Raw genomic sequence first — 19,558 nt, forward strand, 5'->3', positions numbered from 1 at the left:
CATCCACATTAAGATTATAATAGATAGTTTTAACAATTTAAACTTCTAAGTAGAAATTAAAAAGCTTCAGGTAGCGATCAAATAGGATGTGTGCTTACTTATGTGATACACGTTGGAAGGTTTATATTCCTTATACTATCTTCTTTACATTTTTTTAAGTTTGACACTTGTGCGTGATGTAAACATTTTCAATAAACGCTATTTCAAAATAAGTAAGTGTTCAAAAATGAAGATTCAAATGCTTTTCGGTACACATTTAATTTCGGTAGCAACTTCAGCTGACCCATATCCGTGTGTCTTTAGAAGAAAAGCCTCTGAAAGAATTGTAGCTAAGGAATAATCTGAACAAATAGTTTGACGGAAAAATGTATATGACATGTTCCTAATCCAAACATGGTAACTGTAAAGGACAGAGAGAACGAATAATAATATTACCGCTTTTTACAATTGCATGTTTGCTTCAGACATGCTGAGCTCCGGAAGAGCAATTGAAATGAATCAACTGAAAAGCATACTCATACAGAATTTGGAAAAAAAATACCCTCATAGCAGAAGCTTTTCCAGTTCAATGTGTACTATGTAGTTTTGGTCAATATCTTAATCACCTTTGACTAATCAGATTGGGACTTAAATTAGGCAGCTAGTATATATGAAACCTAAGCTTTAATTTTGAGTTATTATGTATTACACGAAGTGTAGCGGAACCTCTCAATATAATATATGTTTATATCAATGAAATTGGTCGTAAGTAATAATGTCCTTTAAATGTTGGTTAATTGAATTGCGATGGTGTTATATTTTAGCAGAATAGTTTAGTTCTTATTAAGTTACATTTTTTTCACTGCCACAGACAATGGCGCTAATCCAAAAGCCGGAGGCAGTAATTGGCCCTTACGTGGAAATAAAGGATCCGTATGGGAAGGAGGCATACGTTCAGTAGGATTTGTGAACAGCTTCTTCTTTGACAAAAACAGAAGAGGGTCTGTAACAAATGAACTAATACATGTCACAGACTGGTTCCCTACATTGATAAATGTTGCTGATGGTAATCTGAAAGGTACGCAGTATTTAGACGGACATGATCAGTGGAAAACTATAAGGTACGTTATTGCATATATCTTCGACCGCTTTCATAAATTTTGGGATTGTTTAATCAACCTTCGGATATGGTGCCTGCATTTTTATAATGTCTTTTTTCAATTTCTGTTATATGTAGACACTATAAACTCGGACACATTACATCCTTGTTTCGTTCTACAAATTGTTTTCTGGTTTAGAGCTAATCCATTATTCTAACTTACCATAATCAGTCGCTTTTCATTGAATACCTCCAAAGTGTTTCGTTGAAGGATGTATTTGCATATGAACACATCTAATTGCTTTCTGGTACTTTTAACATATGTAAGTATTGAGATCTGCTCAACCGGGACGAGGAGGCTTAGACGGTAGCATATATTTTCCTACCGCTCATAAACAATCAACATTTTTTTAGCTCACCTGTCACAAAGTGACAAGGTGAGCTTTTGTGATCACGCAGCGTCCGTCGTCCGTCGTCCGTCCGTCCGTCTGTGCGTGCGTAAACTTTTGCTTGTGACCACTCTAGAGGTCACATTTTTCATGGGATCTTTATGAATATTGGTCAGAATGTTCATCTTGATGATATCTAGGTCAAGTTCGAAACTGGGTCATGTGCGGTCCAAAACTAGATCAGTAGGTCTAAAAATAGAAAACCATTGTGACCTCCCTAGAAGCCATATTTTTCAATGGATCTTCATAAAAATTGGTCAGAATGTTCATCTTGATGATATCTAGGTCAAGTTCGAAACTGGGTCATGTGCAGTCCAAAACTAGGTCAGTAGGTCTAAAAATATAAAAACCTTGTGACCTCTCTAGAGGCCATATATTTCAAAAGATCTTCATGAAAATTGGTCAGAACGTTCACCTTGATAATATCATGGTCAAGTTCGAAACTGGGTTACGTGCCGTCAAAAACTAGGTCAGTAGGTCAAATAATAGAAAAACCTTGTGACCTCTCTAAAGGCCATATTTTTCATGGGATCTGTATGAAAGTTGGTCTAAATGTTCATCTTGATGATATCTAGGTCAAGTTCGAAACAGGGTCATGTGCGGTCAAAAACTAGGTCAGTAGGTCTAAAAATAGAAAAAACGTTGTGACCTCTCTAGAGGCCATACTTGTGAATGGATCTCCATAAAAATTGGTCAGAATGTTCATCTTGATGATATGTAGGTCAAGTTCGAAAGTGGGTCACATGCCATCAAAAAGTAGGTCAGTAGGTCAAATAATGAAAAAACCTTGTGACCTCTTGATGATATATAGGTCAAGTTTGAAACTGGGTCAACTGCGATCAAAAGCTAGGTCAGTAGGTCTTAAAATAGAAAAACCTTGTGACCTCTCTAGAGGGCATACCCTTGAATAGATCTTCATGAAAATTGGTCAGAATGTTCACCTTGATGATATCTAGGTCAAGTTCGAAACTGGGTCTCATGCTGTAAAAACTAGGTCAGTAGGTCAAATAATAAAAAAACCTTGTGACCTCTCTAGAGGCCATACTTTTCATGGAATCTGTATGAAAGTTGGTCTGAATGTTCATCTTGATGATATCTTGGTCAAGTTTGAAACTGGGTCAACTGCGGTCAAAAACTAGGTCAGTAGGTCTAAAATTACAAAAATCTTTTGACCTCTCTAGTGGCCATATTTTTCAATGGATCTGCATGAAAATTGATCTGAATGTTCACCATGATGATATCTAGGTCAGTTTTGAAACTGGGTTACGTGCGGTCAAAAATTAGGCAAGTAGGTATAAAAATAGAAAAACCTTGTGACCTCTCTAGAGGCCATATTTTTCATGAGATCTTCATGAAAATTGGTGAGAATGTTCACCTTGATGATATCTAGGTAAAGTTCAAAACAGGGTCACGTACCTTCAAAAACTAAGTCAATAGGTCAAATAATAGAAAAACCTTGTGACCTCTCTAGAGACCATATTTTTCAATGGATCTTCATGAAAATTGGTCAGAATTTTTCTCTTGATAATATCTAGGTCAAGTTTAAAACTGGGTCGCATGAGCTCAAAAACTAGGTCACTATGTCAAATAATAGAAAAACGACGTCATACTCAAAACTGGGTCATGTGGGAACAGGTGAGCGATTCAGGACCATCATGGTCCTCTTGTTTGTGTAGTGCGTTCTTCGGATTTCGATTGATTTTATATTTCACTATTGCATCATGTCATGTTGCAGCTGTAAAATCTTCCAATACATTCAATCAGACCTGCTGTATTTCGATCGTTTAAGATCGTTCAGACACAACAATTATATTTTGTTATTTGTTATGTTTTATGTTCCAACTTGAATATTCGACTGAGACATGGATGGTTCAAATGCAAATTATAGTAAAGGTATTGCTTATTCAACCCTTGAATACTGTGCCTGTTTGTTTTTATTTTGTCCATTGTCAGTTTCTATGATATATCATAGATCCATAACCTTGGATTCCCAAACCCCACCCCTAAATTCAAAATTGTTTAGTTTTACCTCTCATTTTTCCGTTTAGGGACAGTTTGTTCATTTAATCGGGTACCATACGCCACTAACATGAAATGACACTAAGGTTCACCGAAGGTTCCTTGTTCATTGCCATATTAATACATCTATAGGTGTAAATGTTGATATATCTTCTCAACTGGGGGCTAGAGGTATTAGACTATGGTATGCATGTTAATTAATGATACTGATAATGTTGTCGTTATTTGTCGGGTTTGTTCTTCGCCATTTATTCTGTTTCTGTTTGGTTTGTATATATAGGCCTACAAACATACTCGCTGTCGGTAATGAAAATTGTATGATAATTATTCTAAAATTTTAAAGGTATGGTATTCCAAGCACAAGGACAGAGATACTCCATGGTATTGAAACAGTTGACAAATCTTCAAATAGAGCAGTGTTTGAATCAATATTCAATACATCTAGAACAGCTTCTCTTAGAGTGGGTATTTGGAAAATTCTAACAGGTTTGCAGGGTAAATAGCATATTCTAATATTTTGTACGTCATAATTTTATTGCCATAACGTAACACATCATGAAGGCATGCTGGAAAAGAAAACAACAAGAAATAGGCAAAAGTTTGATTGGTGTTGTCAAGGATATAGATAACATACCTTCACAACGATTAAAAGAGCGGAATAACAGTTCTCATCAATTGATATTTTCTTGTTATGCTAGTGCCTGCTGGAATTGTTATTGCATCTGAATGATTTTATTCATTGTTTTGATATATTGCTACTCAATGAATTTTCCTCGTTTTTGAATCGTATTATTTACATGTAAAAATGTAACATTATAATCAAACAGAAAGGTGAACGAAAGCCCCTCCCCCGTCCCGCTATGTGAAATTAGGATACATAAGTGTGAGTTCCGCAATTGCATTTATAAAAATAAGCATCAAGTGTGACATTACATATTGTACTAGGAAATAACATATTTATAATTTAAACTATTTATAATAAGTTATTTAAACATGCACCAACTAAACTATAAACAAGACAAGGATAATGACTGAAATGATGCAACTCTAAAATAGAAAAAGTGAAAACTCCACAGTTAGGCTATGGCCTCAGAGCTATTAGTCTGGGTCTTGCAAGCGAAAAATCATCTTGTTACTTTAGAAGAGTAATACAAATTATTTAAATATCAATCTTAGGTAAAAATGTCATTGCAATGAAAAGGACATCGACTAAAAAGATAAGAATCTTCGTCTTGCAAGCTATTAGATGTCAGCTTAGAATGTTTGATTCTGCCGACAAAAATGAATTTCTATCCATGCAGAAAGAGTTATTGATCGGACAAAAGTTTTCTTACATTATTTAACAACCAAAGTGATCATTGTGTTAAAATATTGGTCTGGTTACTCAAACGACGCATTGTCTTGCAATATATCTGTATATCACATTATTTGAACATCCATCATTTATGATGGACAGTCCAGGACAGGTTTTCCACAATTACACCCGTGCTCAAACACAAGCACACTCGCAAACACATACGCACAATGACAGGGGTTACATTATATTTCCCATTAAGAATGACTGCGGAAAAAAATATCATAAATGGTAATTACACGTGACTGTCTTGTCTGAAACTATACATTCGTAACATCATTGTAATGTTTTTTTTACTCATGTACTCAATCAAAATAAAATTTCTCATCAGATATGGCAGACACAACAAACAGCAACACAAATCAAACTTCTAGTTAAGCCAAATTCAAAGAAACGCAGCAATTGTCAAAATTAACACTACTATGATTCATGAATCAGAACAATTTTTATGATGATCGACTTTGATTTAACGTTTTTTTTTAAAGATAATATCATTTTTACAACAAAGCATGCGTTACTGTAAGGCTTCTTTTTTAAGAGTGGATACGCAGTCAGATCATGAAATTTTTTATTAAACACTAGAAATATTGCCTGTTAGTGTATTTACATTAGTTTATTTTATGCAAATTAAATGGTGCAGATAGATTTCCCGGAAGCTAAAGACATACATTGCAATGTTGTAGAAAGACATGTAGCAGACGTGTAACAACATAACAATAACTACATCTTAATTAAAAGAAAGAAACAGAAGATGTAGATGGACCAGAGAGCGGGATTTTGGTAAAGTAGAACTTAGCAGAGATATCTACGCTCAAACAATCGCAGCCTACCCAGATCACAAACCACAGAAGGGTAATAATTGACGTGCAGATGACTATTCGTCTACACATCCACTCCTACACAAACATGCGTGTGAGCTCGTACACAAAGCATGCAGACACAAAAGGACGAAAAGAACAACAAAGAATACAGTGGGACACCATTCAAGAACGGTCGGTGGCAAAAAATCACCAGCTGGGAGCTCTAGTCAGTATATGGTGGGTACCTTACCTCGCTCATTGCAAAGAAAAGACGGAGGAGCATACAAAAAGAGGGCATGGGATACAGAACAAACACAATTTATATACAATACAGTATACATAACATTAATCAGGAAATGGACGTAAAGCAAGTTGAGCATAGGGTTCCATCATGGACGTTTAGTTGCCAGTATAAACTCGGAGTTTAAATGGACATGCTAACATCGAACTTATCTTATTTCTAACCAGGTGGATAAGTGGAAAATAAAGCTATTCCGCTGAGACAGGCTTTAATATAAGTGACACATTAAAAACCGGATCCATCTAAAGTATAAGTAAATCAATGTACGCAACCACTTGGATGAATCCAGAGCACCAAGAATGTAGCATTTAAGGGCCCGACTAAGCAAATTGCAAAACAAAATACCACTCCCTTTTTGTTTCTGCAGTATTTATGAGAAAAAAAAAACATCTTGAAGTCATACTTTTAAGTCGCTGCACCATCAGATAAGAGTCTCAATCATCAAACATTCACTTTGCTTTTGAATTGTATTATATTTTGATTAATTTTCTATCATATTTTACAAACATTGGATTAAAACAAGCATTTTGCTTAATTATCCGTGTATTTTACATCTCCCTATTACGAGGGGTGATCCAGAATTAATCGGATAATGTCCATACATTTGTTCTAATATTCATTATATTTGTATTATGTTTCCGCTCTTCTTTAAACTTCTTTCCAACCGTATCATGCTTCCATGAAGTATGTTAAGGCAATCTTTCGACTTGAAAGCTAAACCACTTCACATTTTTTTTACTATTATTTGTATGTTCAAATTGAATAGCGCAAATAACACCGTTACTTTTGCGCCGAACAGCATACCAGCAAAGTGATGTCACTTGCCGCTTTCAACATTCACAAATCTGTGACATGATACTGACGCAGCATTTAAAGACCCTGTAATTAATTCTGGGTTAATAGAAATGTGCTCTGTGAAGGGAAAATTAGAGTAAAAAGTGGAATATCAAAAACTAATGGAAACAGATTTAAATTTAAATATTTTATTCCTTCTTAAACTTTATTTATTTTTTGACTTAGAGACTTTTTCTCATGAACAACTCTGTATTCGGTAAGATGATGGAGAATTTACGCAAAAGAATTAATATTAAGTTAACACATGATGAAAATCTTTTATTAAAATATGCAGCAAAACATTCTTTTGTTAGTTCAACAATGTTTAATAAGAATTTGTTTGGTATTCACAAAATAAAAGAAAGTTTATTATTGAATAGACCTTGTTTGTTGGAATGTGCATTCTAGATTTATCAAAATATTTCATGTATGATTTTCATTATAATTACATTAAAGAAAAGTATAAAGCTTCAGCAAAGCTTTTATTCACTGACACTGATTCATTATGTTATGAAATAAATACTGAAGATGCATATAACGATTTTTATGAGGATTCAGACCTGTTTGATAATAGTGATTATGATAGTAATTCATAGTTTTATTTTGATTACAACAAAAATGTAATTGGAAAATTCAAAGATGAGGCTGCCGGCATTCCCATTGTTGAATTTGTTGGATTAAGAAGTGAAATGTATTCATATTTATTAGAAAATGAAATAAATGTTAAAAAATGCAAAGGAATAAAAAAGCATGTTGTAAAGAAAACAATAGTTCATGAAAATTACAAAGATACTTTGTTTAATTCAACCCAAAGTAACCATACCTTTAAAGTTATTTTTCTGATAAGCACAGTCTTTCTAGTTATGCTGTTAATAAAACATCTTTATCATGTTATGACGATAAAAGATATATTCTTGATAATGGTATTAATACATTAGCCTATCGTTAAATTAAATTCCACCATAAATTATTAATTGAATATTCTTAACGTTTAAACCATCTATATAAATAACATCATTCATTTTAAATTGATTGGCATAATTAATAGAAATAGATTCGTTTTTTCTGTTATTTTTTACATTGTAATTTCGAAGAACTTTATTTTCTTTGTTTTTTATTTCCAATTTAGACTCTCCTTTATCTAATTTAATTGCATCTATAAGAATAATTAAAATTAGCGGTAATTGCTTCAGTATTAGTGGTAATTGCATCAGTATTAGAGGTAATTGCTTCACCTTGTTTAACTGATTTTTCAACTACAAAGTCCATATCATTTTTAATTGTTTCAATTTTAGCATTAAATTCGTTAATATATTTTGTAATAGACCTGTAAGTGTACTTAAGTCTGCGTACTTTGAATTGTGACGTGTGTCAACATTACTAATCAAGATCCGATGTTGTTTCTTAAAATTTTCTATGTTAGAATTATGCTCTTTTTTAAGGTTATCTAATGCTGTGTCATGGTCATCACCTCTTTGTGAAGCTGCCTTTTCGTGTTCAGATTTATATTCTGCAAATTTATTTGAAAATGTGTCTAACAAATCTTGATTCTTTTTAATATGGTCAGTATTTAGTTTATTTATTTCTGTTCTGATTTCTAACTGATACATATTTTGTAACTTTTTCTCAGCTTCAATAATCTTGCCTTTTAGTTCTTCATGTTTAATCATACTATCTTTTGATTCCTGAACTTGATTGTATAACATTTCAAAATTGGTTCTGAATACTTCATCTGACTATCTGTCAAATCAGATTTCTCTTCAAGTTCTTAAATAGAATCAACCATAGCTTTCATTTCTTTTTCAATTTTACCTTGTAATGGAACTATTGATAATGAATTGTTTTTAAAATCTTTTTCTAATTCTTCAATATTCTTTACTTATTCTTCTAATGTCTGTTTAATACTTTTGGTGTCTTCAAGATTATAGTCTTCTATTACACTTTGATGTTTTTTTTAAATATAAACCGTCTTGAAACTGCACCACTGGGTTTATCTGGATTTCCTAGATTGATTATTTCATTATCTCCCATATCTAATGGTCTGTTCATTGTGTTATCAAGTTCCTTATTTTTATGAAGATACGATTCCATGTCCTTTTTAAGCTTTTTGAATTGTTTTCTAATGGCATAATCACTTAAATCAATATCAAATTTAACTTTACTTATACTGTCGGGTTCACTTATTTGTTTTACATCATTAAAACCTCCCATTATATAGTTATTATATAATTCCCGTAAAGTTATTTCTTAAAAACTTCCTTCGTTTGTCAACATATAAGAAATCATATTTTTGTTTTGTTGCATTAGCAAAAGAATCACGGTCTATATTTTGTTCATTACAAATCATAACATTTTCCTTTTTACCTGGCCTTTCAAACAAAATATAATGTGAACAGTTAATTCGAATATCTGTTGGTGTTTAATAGTAAGACTGACTTAAATAAATAACAGAACTGTTTTTGTGACGTCCTTGAATAAAGTATTTTGTTATTTCGTTTTGAATCTTTTATTCTTCACATATAAAATCATCAAATATTACTACTTTTTGTTTTTCTGATTCAAGATCATTAACATCAATTATTTCATTATTAGAACATTCAAGTATTTCATTTGGATCTAATTCAATTTCATCTGCAATTTCAATTAAGTGATTTATTAAATCCTGATATTTAGATAGTTCTAGGTTTTTTGCATATAGGTGTGTGTGTGTGTGATCGGGTTTAACGTCTTTTTCAACAATTTTTCAGTCATATAAACGACGGTTTGCATATAGGTATAATTTATCATAACGTATAAGAGGTTTTCGAAGCATATGCATTAATGTATTTGTTTTTACTGATCCGGAAGATCCACATATTAACATTCTAAAACATGAATCCGGGATAAAAGGATATTGCTTAATTTGCTTAAAGTTATTAAATTTATCACTTTTTGTATCATAATTAGAAATTTTCATTATATAATAATATTACATTATCTTACATTATTTTACATTATCTTATATTATTATATAAATGCTAGCAAAACTTAAAGAAATGAGAGAAATAAACAACCTAGTTGGACAAAAAGTAAGAGCTAAAAGAGAAGAAATAATGAGATAAAAAATAAGAAAAGCTACTGGGCGAGAAATGTATAGTGAAATTCATAAACCAATTATAGAAGGAATAGAAAGTCAAAAAGAAGAATTGAGTCAGTTAAAAGCATTACCTGGAATCAAAAATGGACAGAGCTATTGGATGAACCACCCCGGAGGAACTACAACAACCATTATTACCACTATTACCACACAGAGAAAACGAATTTGATATATTAAAAATAGATGAGGATGATACCACCGAAGAATCAGAAGAAATGGGTGCAATGTCGTTCGATCCAGCGGTATTAAATAAAGGAATTGATTTAGATCTTTTAGATAGAGAAAAATATAACACACCACAAGAAGTGTTTAACTTTTTTCTCAGCAAATCTAAAGATCCAGATATAAAAATGAGTAGGGAAGAAGTAGAGAATATCATAAAAAATGTATCGGAGAATATAAAAGAATGGGGTAATGAATCTGGCGAAATAAGTAGAATGAAAAACCCTACAGAAGATGATATATAGAGAAAAAAAAGCAATTAAAGTTGAGTCAGATAATTTAAACGTATATAGAGAAACGCTCGATGATATTCTTATACAAGGAAAATATATGGGAAAAGGAATAAAACATCACAATCGAAAACAAAGTTTTCTTAAAGAACCAAATGTTCTGAATCCATATAAAGTTTCACCAAGTGGACAATATGGTAATTTAATTATTGACTTAAATAAACTTTACGTCCAAAACAAATTGATTGCTAAAAATAAAAACACTAGAAAAGAAGTTATTAACGTTAAGGTAGATAACGACCTAATTGATCTGATTAATAAAAGATATAACAATAATAAAAAACATTCAATACTTTCTAGAAAAAATATTTAAAGAATTAACAGAAAATCAGGATTACCTATCAATAAAAGATCCATGAAATTTAAAAAAGTAATTACGGGCCAAGGTTATGACGTTTGGCCATGTAATCCAGAAGAACTGCCTAATAACTAAGAGCTTATTTGTGGGTCAATTGATGCTGGAAGTAATAATGAAGAACTAAAAAATGAAGGTATTAGCATAATTGATGAACTATTAAAAATGAATGAATTGTTACCAGAACAACATGAAATGTTATATAAAAATTATTTTTCTTGAATATATAAATGGAACAAGTTTTGAAGCAGTTAAAAACCATAATAAAAATACTCCAAGCGATTTTACAGTCAGATTCAGCCGTTCCTTAATTTTAGATAAAAATAAAACTTATGCTGTTGGTTTGAATAGTATTAACACTATGACTTACTCTTGGCATAATATTAGTGATGAATATGATAATAAAAGAATTCGTTATAATAATGGTAAAGAATGGAAAGATATCATATTTACAAATGGTTCTTACAGTTATACAGACATTAATAATTATATCAGGGAAACATTAATCAACAATGATGATTTTGAATTTGATAAATCAGATATTGCTCCAATAAGTTTGGAATTTGATTTAAGTAGTTTTAAAATCCTAATGTCAATTCATGATAATTTTATGTTTGATTTAAGAATGTCAATTTTTCATACATTGCTTGGATTTGAGAAAAAAGCTTTGAGAAATACCGAATGGGGAACTACGACACCAAATATAACTACATTCATTGTGATCTTATTGATAATTCACTTGTTGATGGTAATTTTAGTGATATTATCTATGCTTTAAGTACTGCAGATTTAACAAGAGCTTATCCATTTACAAAAGAGCCAAACAGAGTCGTATATTCTGAAATTAATAGAAATGTTATAAATTCAATTAGAATATATACTACAGATGTATTTGGTAGAATAATTAACTTTAATCAAGTTGAAACAAGTTTTACACTAATTTTAAAAGAAATATAAATATATAATGTACAAGAAAGTTTATGACAAAAATAAAGGAATATTTATTTATGTTGATGCTCAAACCGGAGAAGAAATTATACAAGGTTCAGGTATCTTTGACACTTTCATCTTCTGTTGCATCTTCAATTGGTAGTGCTGGAAGAAAAGCTCTGGAAACTGCAGGAAAAACTGCTCTTGAAAGAGGAATAAAAAAGATTGGAACAGAAGTCGGAAATTTAGCTGCTAATAAAATTACAGAAACAATTAAGAGTTTTAAAAAAACATGTAACGCCTGCTTTGGTGATTTAATTGTTAAGAAATTACAAGAAAAAAATAATAGTAAAAATACTAAGGAGGATATTGATATAAGATTAAATAAAATATTGTCAGGATCTGGGACTTCAGCTCAGCGTAAACGTATTAACAGATTAATTTATAAAAAATAAAACAATATATAACATACATGTTTAGAACAAAGCAGTATTGTGAAAGATACGAACTAACTTCTGTTCAATTAGATACACCTTTAATTTCTGCCTTGGGAAATAATGTTAAACAACAAAAAAGTGGGTATCACTTTACAATTAATGATAGAAGTTAATATTTTGATTGGTTTAATGGTTATTTTGAAGTGAGATTTAAAGTTAATAAACTTGCTAATGGTGATGATTATGCTGATGGAGATCAAATTGCTTTAATTTATAATGCAGCTTCAATAATTGATCAGTTAATGGTTAAACAAAATGGAAAAATTGTCTATGATTGTCATAATTTATACAAGGTAATAAATGTAAGAAAATTAGTGAACTATCTAAGGATTATGCAGAATCAACTGGAACAAACAAATTTATTTATTTAGATGATACTGGTAGTGCTGAAAGCAGGGATGGCCAAGCCGGGTTTAGTAAAGGCTTTGCTGTTATAAAGGGATTATTCCAGGGTGGTTATAATGTAAATGATAAAAATCCGTTAAATAATTATTCATTTTTTCAAAGTTTGGAACAAAACATGTTACCCCCAAGCCAAATCCAAATAACATTACAATTAACAAATGATGATGTATTAATTTACAGAGCTAATGCTGCTGATGCAGGTAGGGTAATTGTAACTAAATTAATTTTGTGGGTTCCACGTTTAATTTTTAATCTATATGGAATTAATTTAATTTGTGAAAGATATATGAAAGCAACAAGTTGGAAATATCTTCGTGAAATGATAACACAATCAACAGATACACAACAAAATAATATAACTTTTAGAATAACAGCCGGTGTAAAAAAACCCGAACACGTGTTAGTTTATTTACAACGACCTGATAAAAGTAATTCACAAGAACATAATCCACATTTATTAGATATATTTAAAATTAATGCAACAAAAAATAATTGCAAGCTGGAATCTTGCCGTCTTGAAGTTGGTAATGGTGTTTTTTTTTTTATCCCGAAACGGAATATACAAGTATAGCAAGAATTTATGATGATGTTCTTAATTATTTTCATAAACAAATTAATAAAACCACTGGAAGTCTTTTAAATATATTAAATTTTAAAACATTGTTTGGATTTATTCATTTTAACTTAGAATTTAAAAAGGAAGGAATAACAGAAGATCCTAAACATATCACGTTAACAGCTAAATTAAATATTCCGCCAGCAGCTAATATCCGTGTTTACGCAATTGTATTGTATGAAGAAACAATTGAAATAAATACTATTTGAAATGAACTTGTTATTGTGTAAATAAAATATATACATAATATATAATGACATCAAATTATATTGAATATTAAGTAAACTTAACAGATGGACAGAAAAAATAGCACAAGCCTATAACAACAACATTCCACATACTTTTAGATTAAAGCATGAACAATTGCGTGGAAACTTTACTTTACTTTTAACAAAAACACGGATTAATCAAATTGAAAAGTCTATCAGAAATAAGAAGGGATTAGAAATTACAATCAAAATGGCGGACTTTTAGGAGCTTTGGCTGGTCTGTTAGGTCGGACAGTACTTCCAATAGCCGCAAAAATAGCTCCAAAAATATTAGGACCGTTAGGCGTTGGTGCTCTTTCTGGTCTTGCCAGTACTGGTGTCAGTAAGTTACTTGGAAATGGTATGATTTCGGTAGCTAATGGTAAGAGAAAACAACTAATGGGGACTGGTGTAATAAAGCCAACTCAAAAACAGAAACAAAACGGTGGCTTCTTAGGTATGTTAGCTGCTAGTCTCGGAATACCTTTGATTACATCCCTTCTTAGCGGAAATGGTATACAAATTGACTCTCAAAGAAGACCTTACAGACGAATTCCTATTGTAAAAAAAATAAAAAATTATAAACAAACCTATTTCTAACTTTGAAATTGAACAATGGGTAATACAACTGAAAATTAAAAACTTTATGAGGGTACTTAGTAGAAATAATCTACCAAAAAACATCAATAAAAAACAAGTGTGGAATAATAAATTTGGACGACTCTGTTGGATCTGGAACGCACTGTGTTTGTTATGTAAATAAAATATTCTTCGATCAAACCAAGGGTTTTCTTCATAGTACTTTGTACTTTGACCCATTTGGACTTCCTCCGCCAAAAGAAGTAATCAATTACATTTCGGATGTAAAATACAATAACATACAATATCAAAACAAAACAAGTGTATTGTGTGGTTATTATTGTTTATTTTTCATAAGATGGTATAAACATTTATGATTTATTGTATAAAAATACTAAGAGTAAACAATGTAAAACATAATGAACAAACAATTATAAGTTATTTTAGTGAAAAAGGTTAAAAAAGTTTTATTCTATACTACTGTCAAAATGTGTCAAAAATGTTATATTCTATACTACCCCAAACAATTATAAATTATTTTAGGAACTACTAACAAAACAAGGAGCTGTGTTCAATAAACGCTTGATGCCCCCGGTGGCATCCTTGTCGATACAAAGAAACCTAAGTCCAAAACGAGGTCAAGGTCAAGGTCAAAATGAGGTCAGGTGATGTTTGAAGATGAGAAATGGTTACAGGTTACATCTGTATTAGTATCAATTCATTCTTGTAAGCGGTATTGATACTAGACGAAACGGTCCCATTAGTTTAACCTCGTACGGACGGACGAACGGACGAATGAACGGACAGGACAATCACTATATGCCGCCCGCATCAGTAGATGCCGGAGGTATAATAAAAACACTATCGCTTCCTATTTCACATATTACTAAAGCTGTTCTGATTTATCGTTTTCATTAGGTCAAAGGGACAAAACTCTACATGGCTTAACTTATATTGTAACTAAAATCAAGAGCATTAATTCTATCCGGTGAGAAACCAATAACCACCTTACTGGTAAATTGTCTGCTAAGCAGTTAACTTATTACATGTTTACGATAAAATAGAGTTATAAAATGGAGTTATAGGTTATATGGTTAGTATATGAACGGGTAAATATCTTTTTTCGTGTTATTTTCCTTTTTTATAGCATATTAAGGATCATGTAACAGTCGTGACCTACTCAATCGTATACTACACTGTTGTGCAATCCACTTATCGGTAAATATATAAACACCGTGCGTCACCAATCAATAAGGACAAAACTAGTGTACATTGTTTTTCAGTGTGGAGTTTAAAGTTTCTTTCCGGGTTTTTAATGAAATATATTTTATATAAAATATTATGTTTTCTTCACTGGGTTCAAAACCTGTGTTTTTATAATTGTGTAAGTGGACCTTGGTCCCAGGGACTTACGTTTATCAAACCGGAGGTTTTTTGAATTGGTCAAACCGAAGGTTTCCTTTAATTGGTCAGCATTGGTCACTTTAGGTCAAAGGTTAAGGTCAAAATGGGGTCAAATAGCGCCAATTTCGGTATTTCCCTAACTACTCTTAATGTATCTTTGTAGTAAATTTCTCATGCTATGATAACTGCTAGAAGCTCCGTTTGTAGGAGTTCAAACAACTGTGTTATAAACTTAGATATACCTTTCCAGTCAAAACTTGGGTTAGGGAGGTAAAACGGAAGGATTCATAGAATTCTAGTTGAGATAGTATAATTGAAAAAGTATCCCTTCAACATAAACTTCAGGCCTGTATTTTCTTTCGACACCAATTTTATCATAAGTATCAATTAATTCAGTGGTATAATTTTCAAAATTTGCACTTAAAGGAAATCTTTATTTTAGACCATTAGGAAAATGTTTCAAAAATCAAACAAAACCAAATCGTAGAAGGTGCTGTTTAATTTGAAAATTGAAAATGTATAAAACAATATAAATTACATAATTTACTTTGCAAAACAACTGTTTATTTATCTATACAAACATTCAATTCCGGAAAAAGCCTGCATAAGGTGGCCACATTTCCGGACAGTTCAACGCATTAAAAACTCATCATTAAAAAAAACTATTTTCGTTTCGATTCATTTGCAAAAAAAAAAAAAAAAAAATTGTAGTGCAACATAACCATGTGGAACGTAGCATTCCGCAACTTTAAATTATTATTTCTTTAAAAATGAATTCATTTTTAAAGAGGACAACTTTTCTGGAACATTATAAGCATCAAGTCGGACGGAACAGCACGGAAGGTCTTGTAAGGGACAGGCAGCTTGCAGTTCGAAATGTTGTGCGTTTATTAAATATTCTGTGTTTCGATGATTATACTCCTAGATTTTAACCGATGTGATAACTTCTTTTTTTTTTTTTTTTGCAATTACAAGTAACATGAACGTCAAGCTCTAGGTCTAAATCCGAGACAATTGCATTGTCATTAATTGTTTAAACTGGTTTGTATAGTTGAAACAGATAAAAGGTGCTCCCTAGTTCTATTAAGGAATGAAAATAATACCAATTTGTCTCTAAATATACCAGCTAAATCTATAACCTCCATTCTTTTTTTGAATAATTTCGAAACATTGCATTCATGATCAGATTAAGAATAAAAAAAATATCCTAAGAAAATGTTATGTGACTAATTTTCTTCTTACTTTTGCAAGGTTCCAGTTCAAGACGGAATAAGTCCTCACTTCTGGCGAACGTCCGATTGTTTGATATCAAAAATGATCCGCAGGAACGTACTGATATAGCTCCACTGTTTCCAGATATAGTTACAAACATGCTTCAAAGGCTTGAACGTTATCAGAGACGTATGGTTTCATGCCACAATCCGGAAATTGATCCATTGGCAAACCCTAAATACCATAATGGGTTCTGGCAACCATGGCAATAATTAAGGAGTCAGTACGTTTGCACCCGCTCTTAGGAAATCATAAATGTCGAACATGTTTATTCAGTGGTTTTATACGCATTAATACTCTACTAAAGTGAAATATATATACGTTAAAATAGAAAACTGCTGCGTTATAATGAAATATTACAGGCACATTGATATGTTTGCAAAAACAAAATCATTTGCTTAAGTTTCAGTTAAAACGTATTGGACGCCTTACTATAACAACTATGCACATCGTTTTACCAATATTTTGTTACGCTTTTGCTTTGAAATCCGTTGGCATATATTAAAGAGGATTACCTTGTTTTAGTAATACGGAAGTTTTATTAAGACATAACTCATAGTACCAGCTTAAGTTGAACTCTCCTATACAAGAATTGAATGGAGTCCATGATCTCACAAGAATCAGAAAATTTAGCTATAAATCTAAGTACGAGGTGCATTTGCAATTTTTATTTGAAAAAAAAAATACAAAGTACACAAGACAATGATTCTGTCTATTAACTTATTTACTTGTAATTATATTTGATTTGCCTCTTCAATATTTTGACACTCGTTTATCAGAGATTATTATGCGTGGAAATGGCAGAATAGTCAATCTTAGAATAATGTGAGTGAAAAAATCCAGAAGTCATTTATGTGCACTAGGATATTACTATCTCTTTAAGAAATGTAAACTTGAAATTTAATTTAGCTGCATCTGCTTTGCAAGTATTATATTTAAATATATGTTCTCGATATGTTTGTAGGTCTTTGTTATCAATTTTATTCCATTTTGCATCACTTTTATGTGATTCTTTTTATCCAGCTAGCCTTGATTGAATTTAAGAAGCAGTCTACATCTAACATTTTCAATCCTCCATTTTCATGTTTGTATAATTGTATTTCGAGATATTTTATCAGGTTTGGAATCCCACAAGAAGTCAAACATGAGATTTTTAATTCTTTTCATTCTATTTTCTGTTGGATTGTTTAATACTGTAAGTGGGTATACCAGTTTTGGAAATGCGAATGATTTAATTACTGTAATTTTACCTATTAAAGAAAGTTTCCATCTTCTCCATTTGTACAGTGTATGTTGAAATGCATCAATCTCAATATACCTAGAGTTGAGGTCTCATTTGACGACCAAATAAATTTCTTTGTTTTGCAAGCCGCAAGGACCCTATTCTCAGTACAGTACATTTTGATATGTTTAATTTTAAACCCGATATCTGACTAATCTTTTCATATGCTGCGATGAGATTTTGAAAGGATCTTTCTGTGCCACCTAAGAAAAACCTTGAATCATCAGCAAAAAAGTGTTTGTTTCATTTCAATATTTAGAATTTTAAGACCTTTTATATTTTTATTATTATTTATATATTGCGATAGTTTTCAATGCCTATTATGAACAGATAAAGAGAAAGTGGACAGACTTGTCTTAAACCTTTTTCTGTTTTAAAAAAGATCTGGAAAAATGCCCACTGTTGGTGATGCAGCTTTTTGCGTCTCTGTAAAACAGCTTTATCCAACTAATTAATGTTTCACCGAAGTTGAAGTATTTTAAACATTTGAAAATAAAGGACCTTTCTTGTCTTGTCTGATGTAAGTCGTCACTCTGATAAATGGATAAAAATATTATATGTGTAACAACGGTAGAACAAATCAAGAGGAAACTTTACAAACTGTTGCTGCAGTTCAATGAGTGTTAATATTATTTGAATAGCTACTATGTCCGGTCGACCGTCCCACTTCTAACACCAAATATGACAGGATAGACGAACCGGGGACAATAACTACCAGAACAACTGGACACCCATTACAATATTTACAAGTTTATTTACAGAAAATGATTATTTACAATGAATGAAGGAAAGAAAATATCTTATCATTAGAAAACACGAACAGACAAATAAAAAAATGAATAAATAAAAAATCTGAGCTCAGTATATCTTTCTAGAAGATGTACAGTTCTAAAAAAAATGCAGTTTAATTCTACCGTGGCGTATCACTATTATTTCCTTTTACTTCAAACTGAAAGAAGCAGAAAAACGTATCTACAAATAAAGTCCCTCTAAACCGTAAAAGCGTTGACTCCTTTTTGGCTCCCTATGTTGTAGGTGTTTGTATCCCTGAGCTGTCTCAGTTGTCTACAAAAATCATCGATTTTTTGGTTAAGGCAAAACCATGGTACGAAAGCTCTGCGGTAGGAAAATCACATCCAGGCGAGTATACTACAGCGAACCTCGAGTATTGAATTTCCGGGTCGTGATATCATCACCAGGTAAAGTCATCTGGTGGAAGAAGCTAAAATATATAAAATGTGGAAAGCACCACAGCTAAAAATCAAATAAGGTCATAAAACTGCTTATTTCGGTAAACTATACCTCCGTAGGCTCCCATAGATAATACGTGCTACTGATACAAAATATATATGTGTTACTAAGTTCATACGTCACGTGATTACAATACAACACTTATTACTTCCATTATTTCTCAAATTAATCACTTACTAGTCTAAAGTTAAAGTATGAAAAAGAAATAAAAGATTATATAGATTATAGATAAGATG

At 31.6% G+C, this 19,558-nt stretch overlaps 1 protein-coding gene across 1 annotated transcript; it reads left to right on the top strand.

The window, feature by feature from the left end:
* Nucleotides 1-850: 850 nt before the first annotated feature.
* Nucleotides 851-17,748, top strand: LOC128554857 (arylsulfatase J-like; the record flags this gene model as incomplete). The annotated part of the gene is made up of 3 exons (XM_053536170.1): nucleotides 851-1,100; nucleotides 3,890-4,041; nucleotides 16,769-17,748. Coding segments are annotated over 3 exons (635 nt in total), but the record flags the coding sequence as incomplete, so codon positions are not given.
* Between the last annotated feature and the right edge of the window lie 1,810 nt (nucleotides 17,749-19,558).

Source organism: Mercenaria mercenaria, unplaced genomic scaffold (assembly GCF_021730395.1).
Source record: "Mercenaria mercenaria strain notata unplaced genomic scaffold, MADL_Memer_1 contig_807, whole genome shotgun sequence".
NCBI classification, from domain to species: domain Eukaryota; kingdom Metazoa; phylum Mollusca; class Bivalvia; order Venerida; family Veneridae; genus Mercenaria; species Mercenaria mercenaria.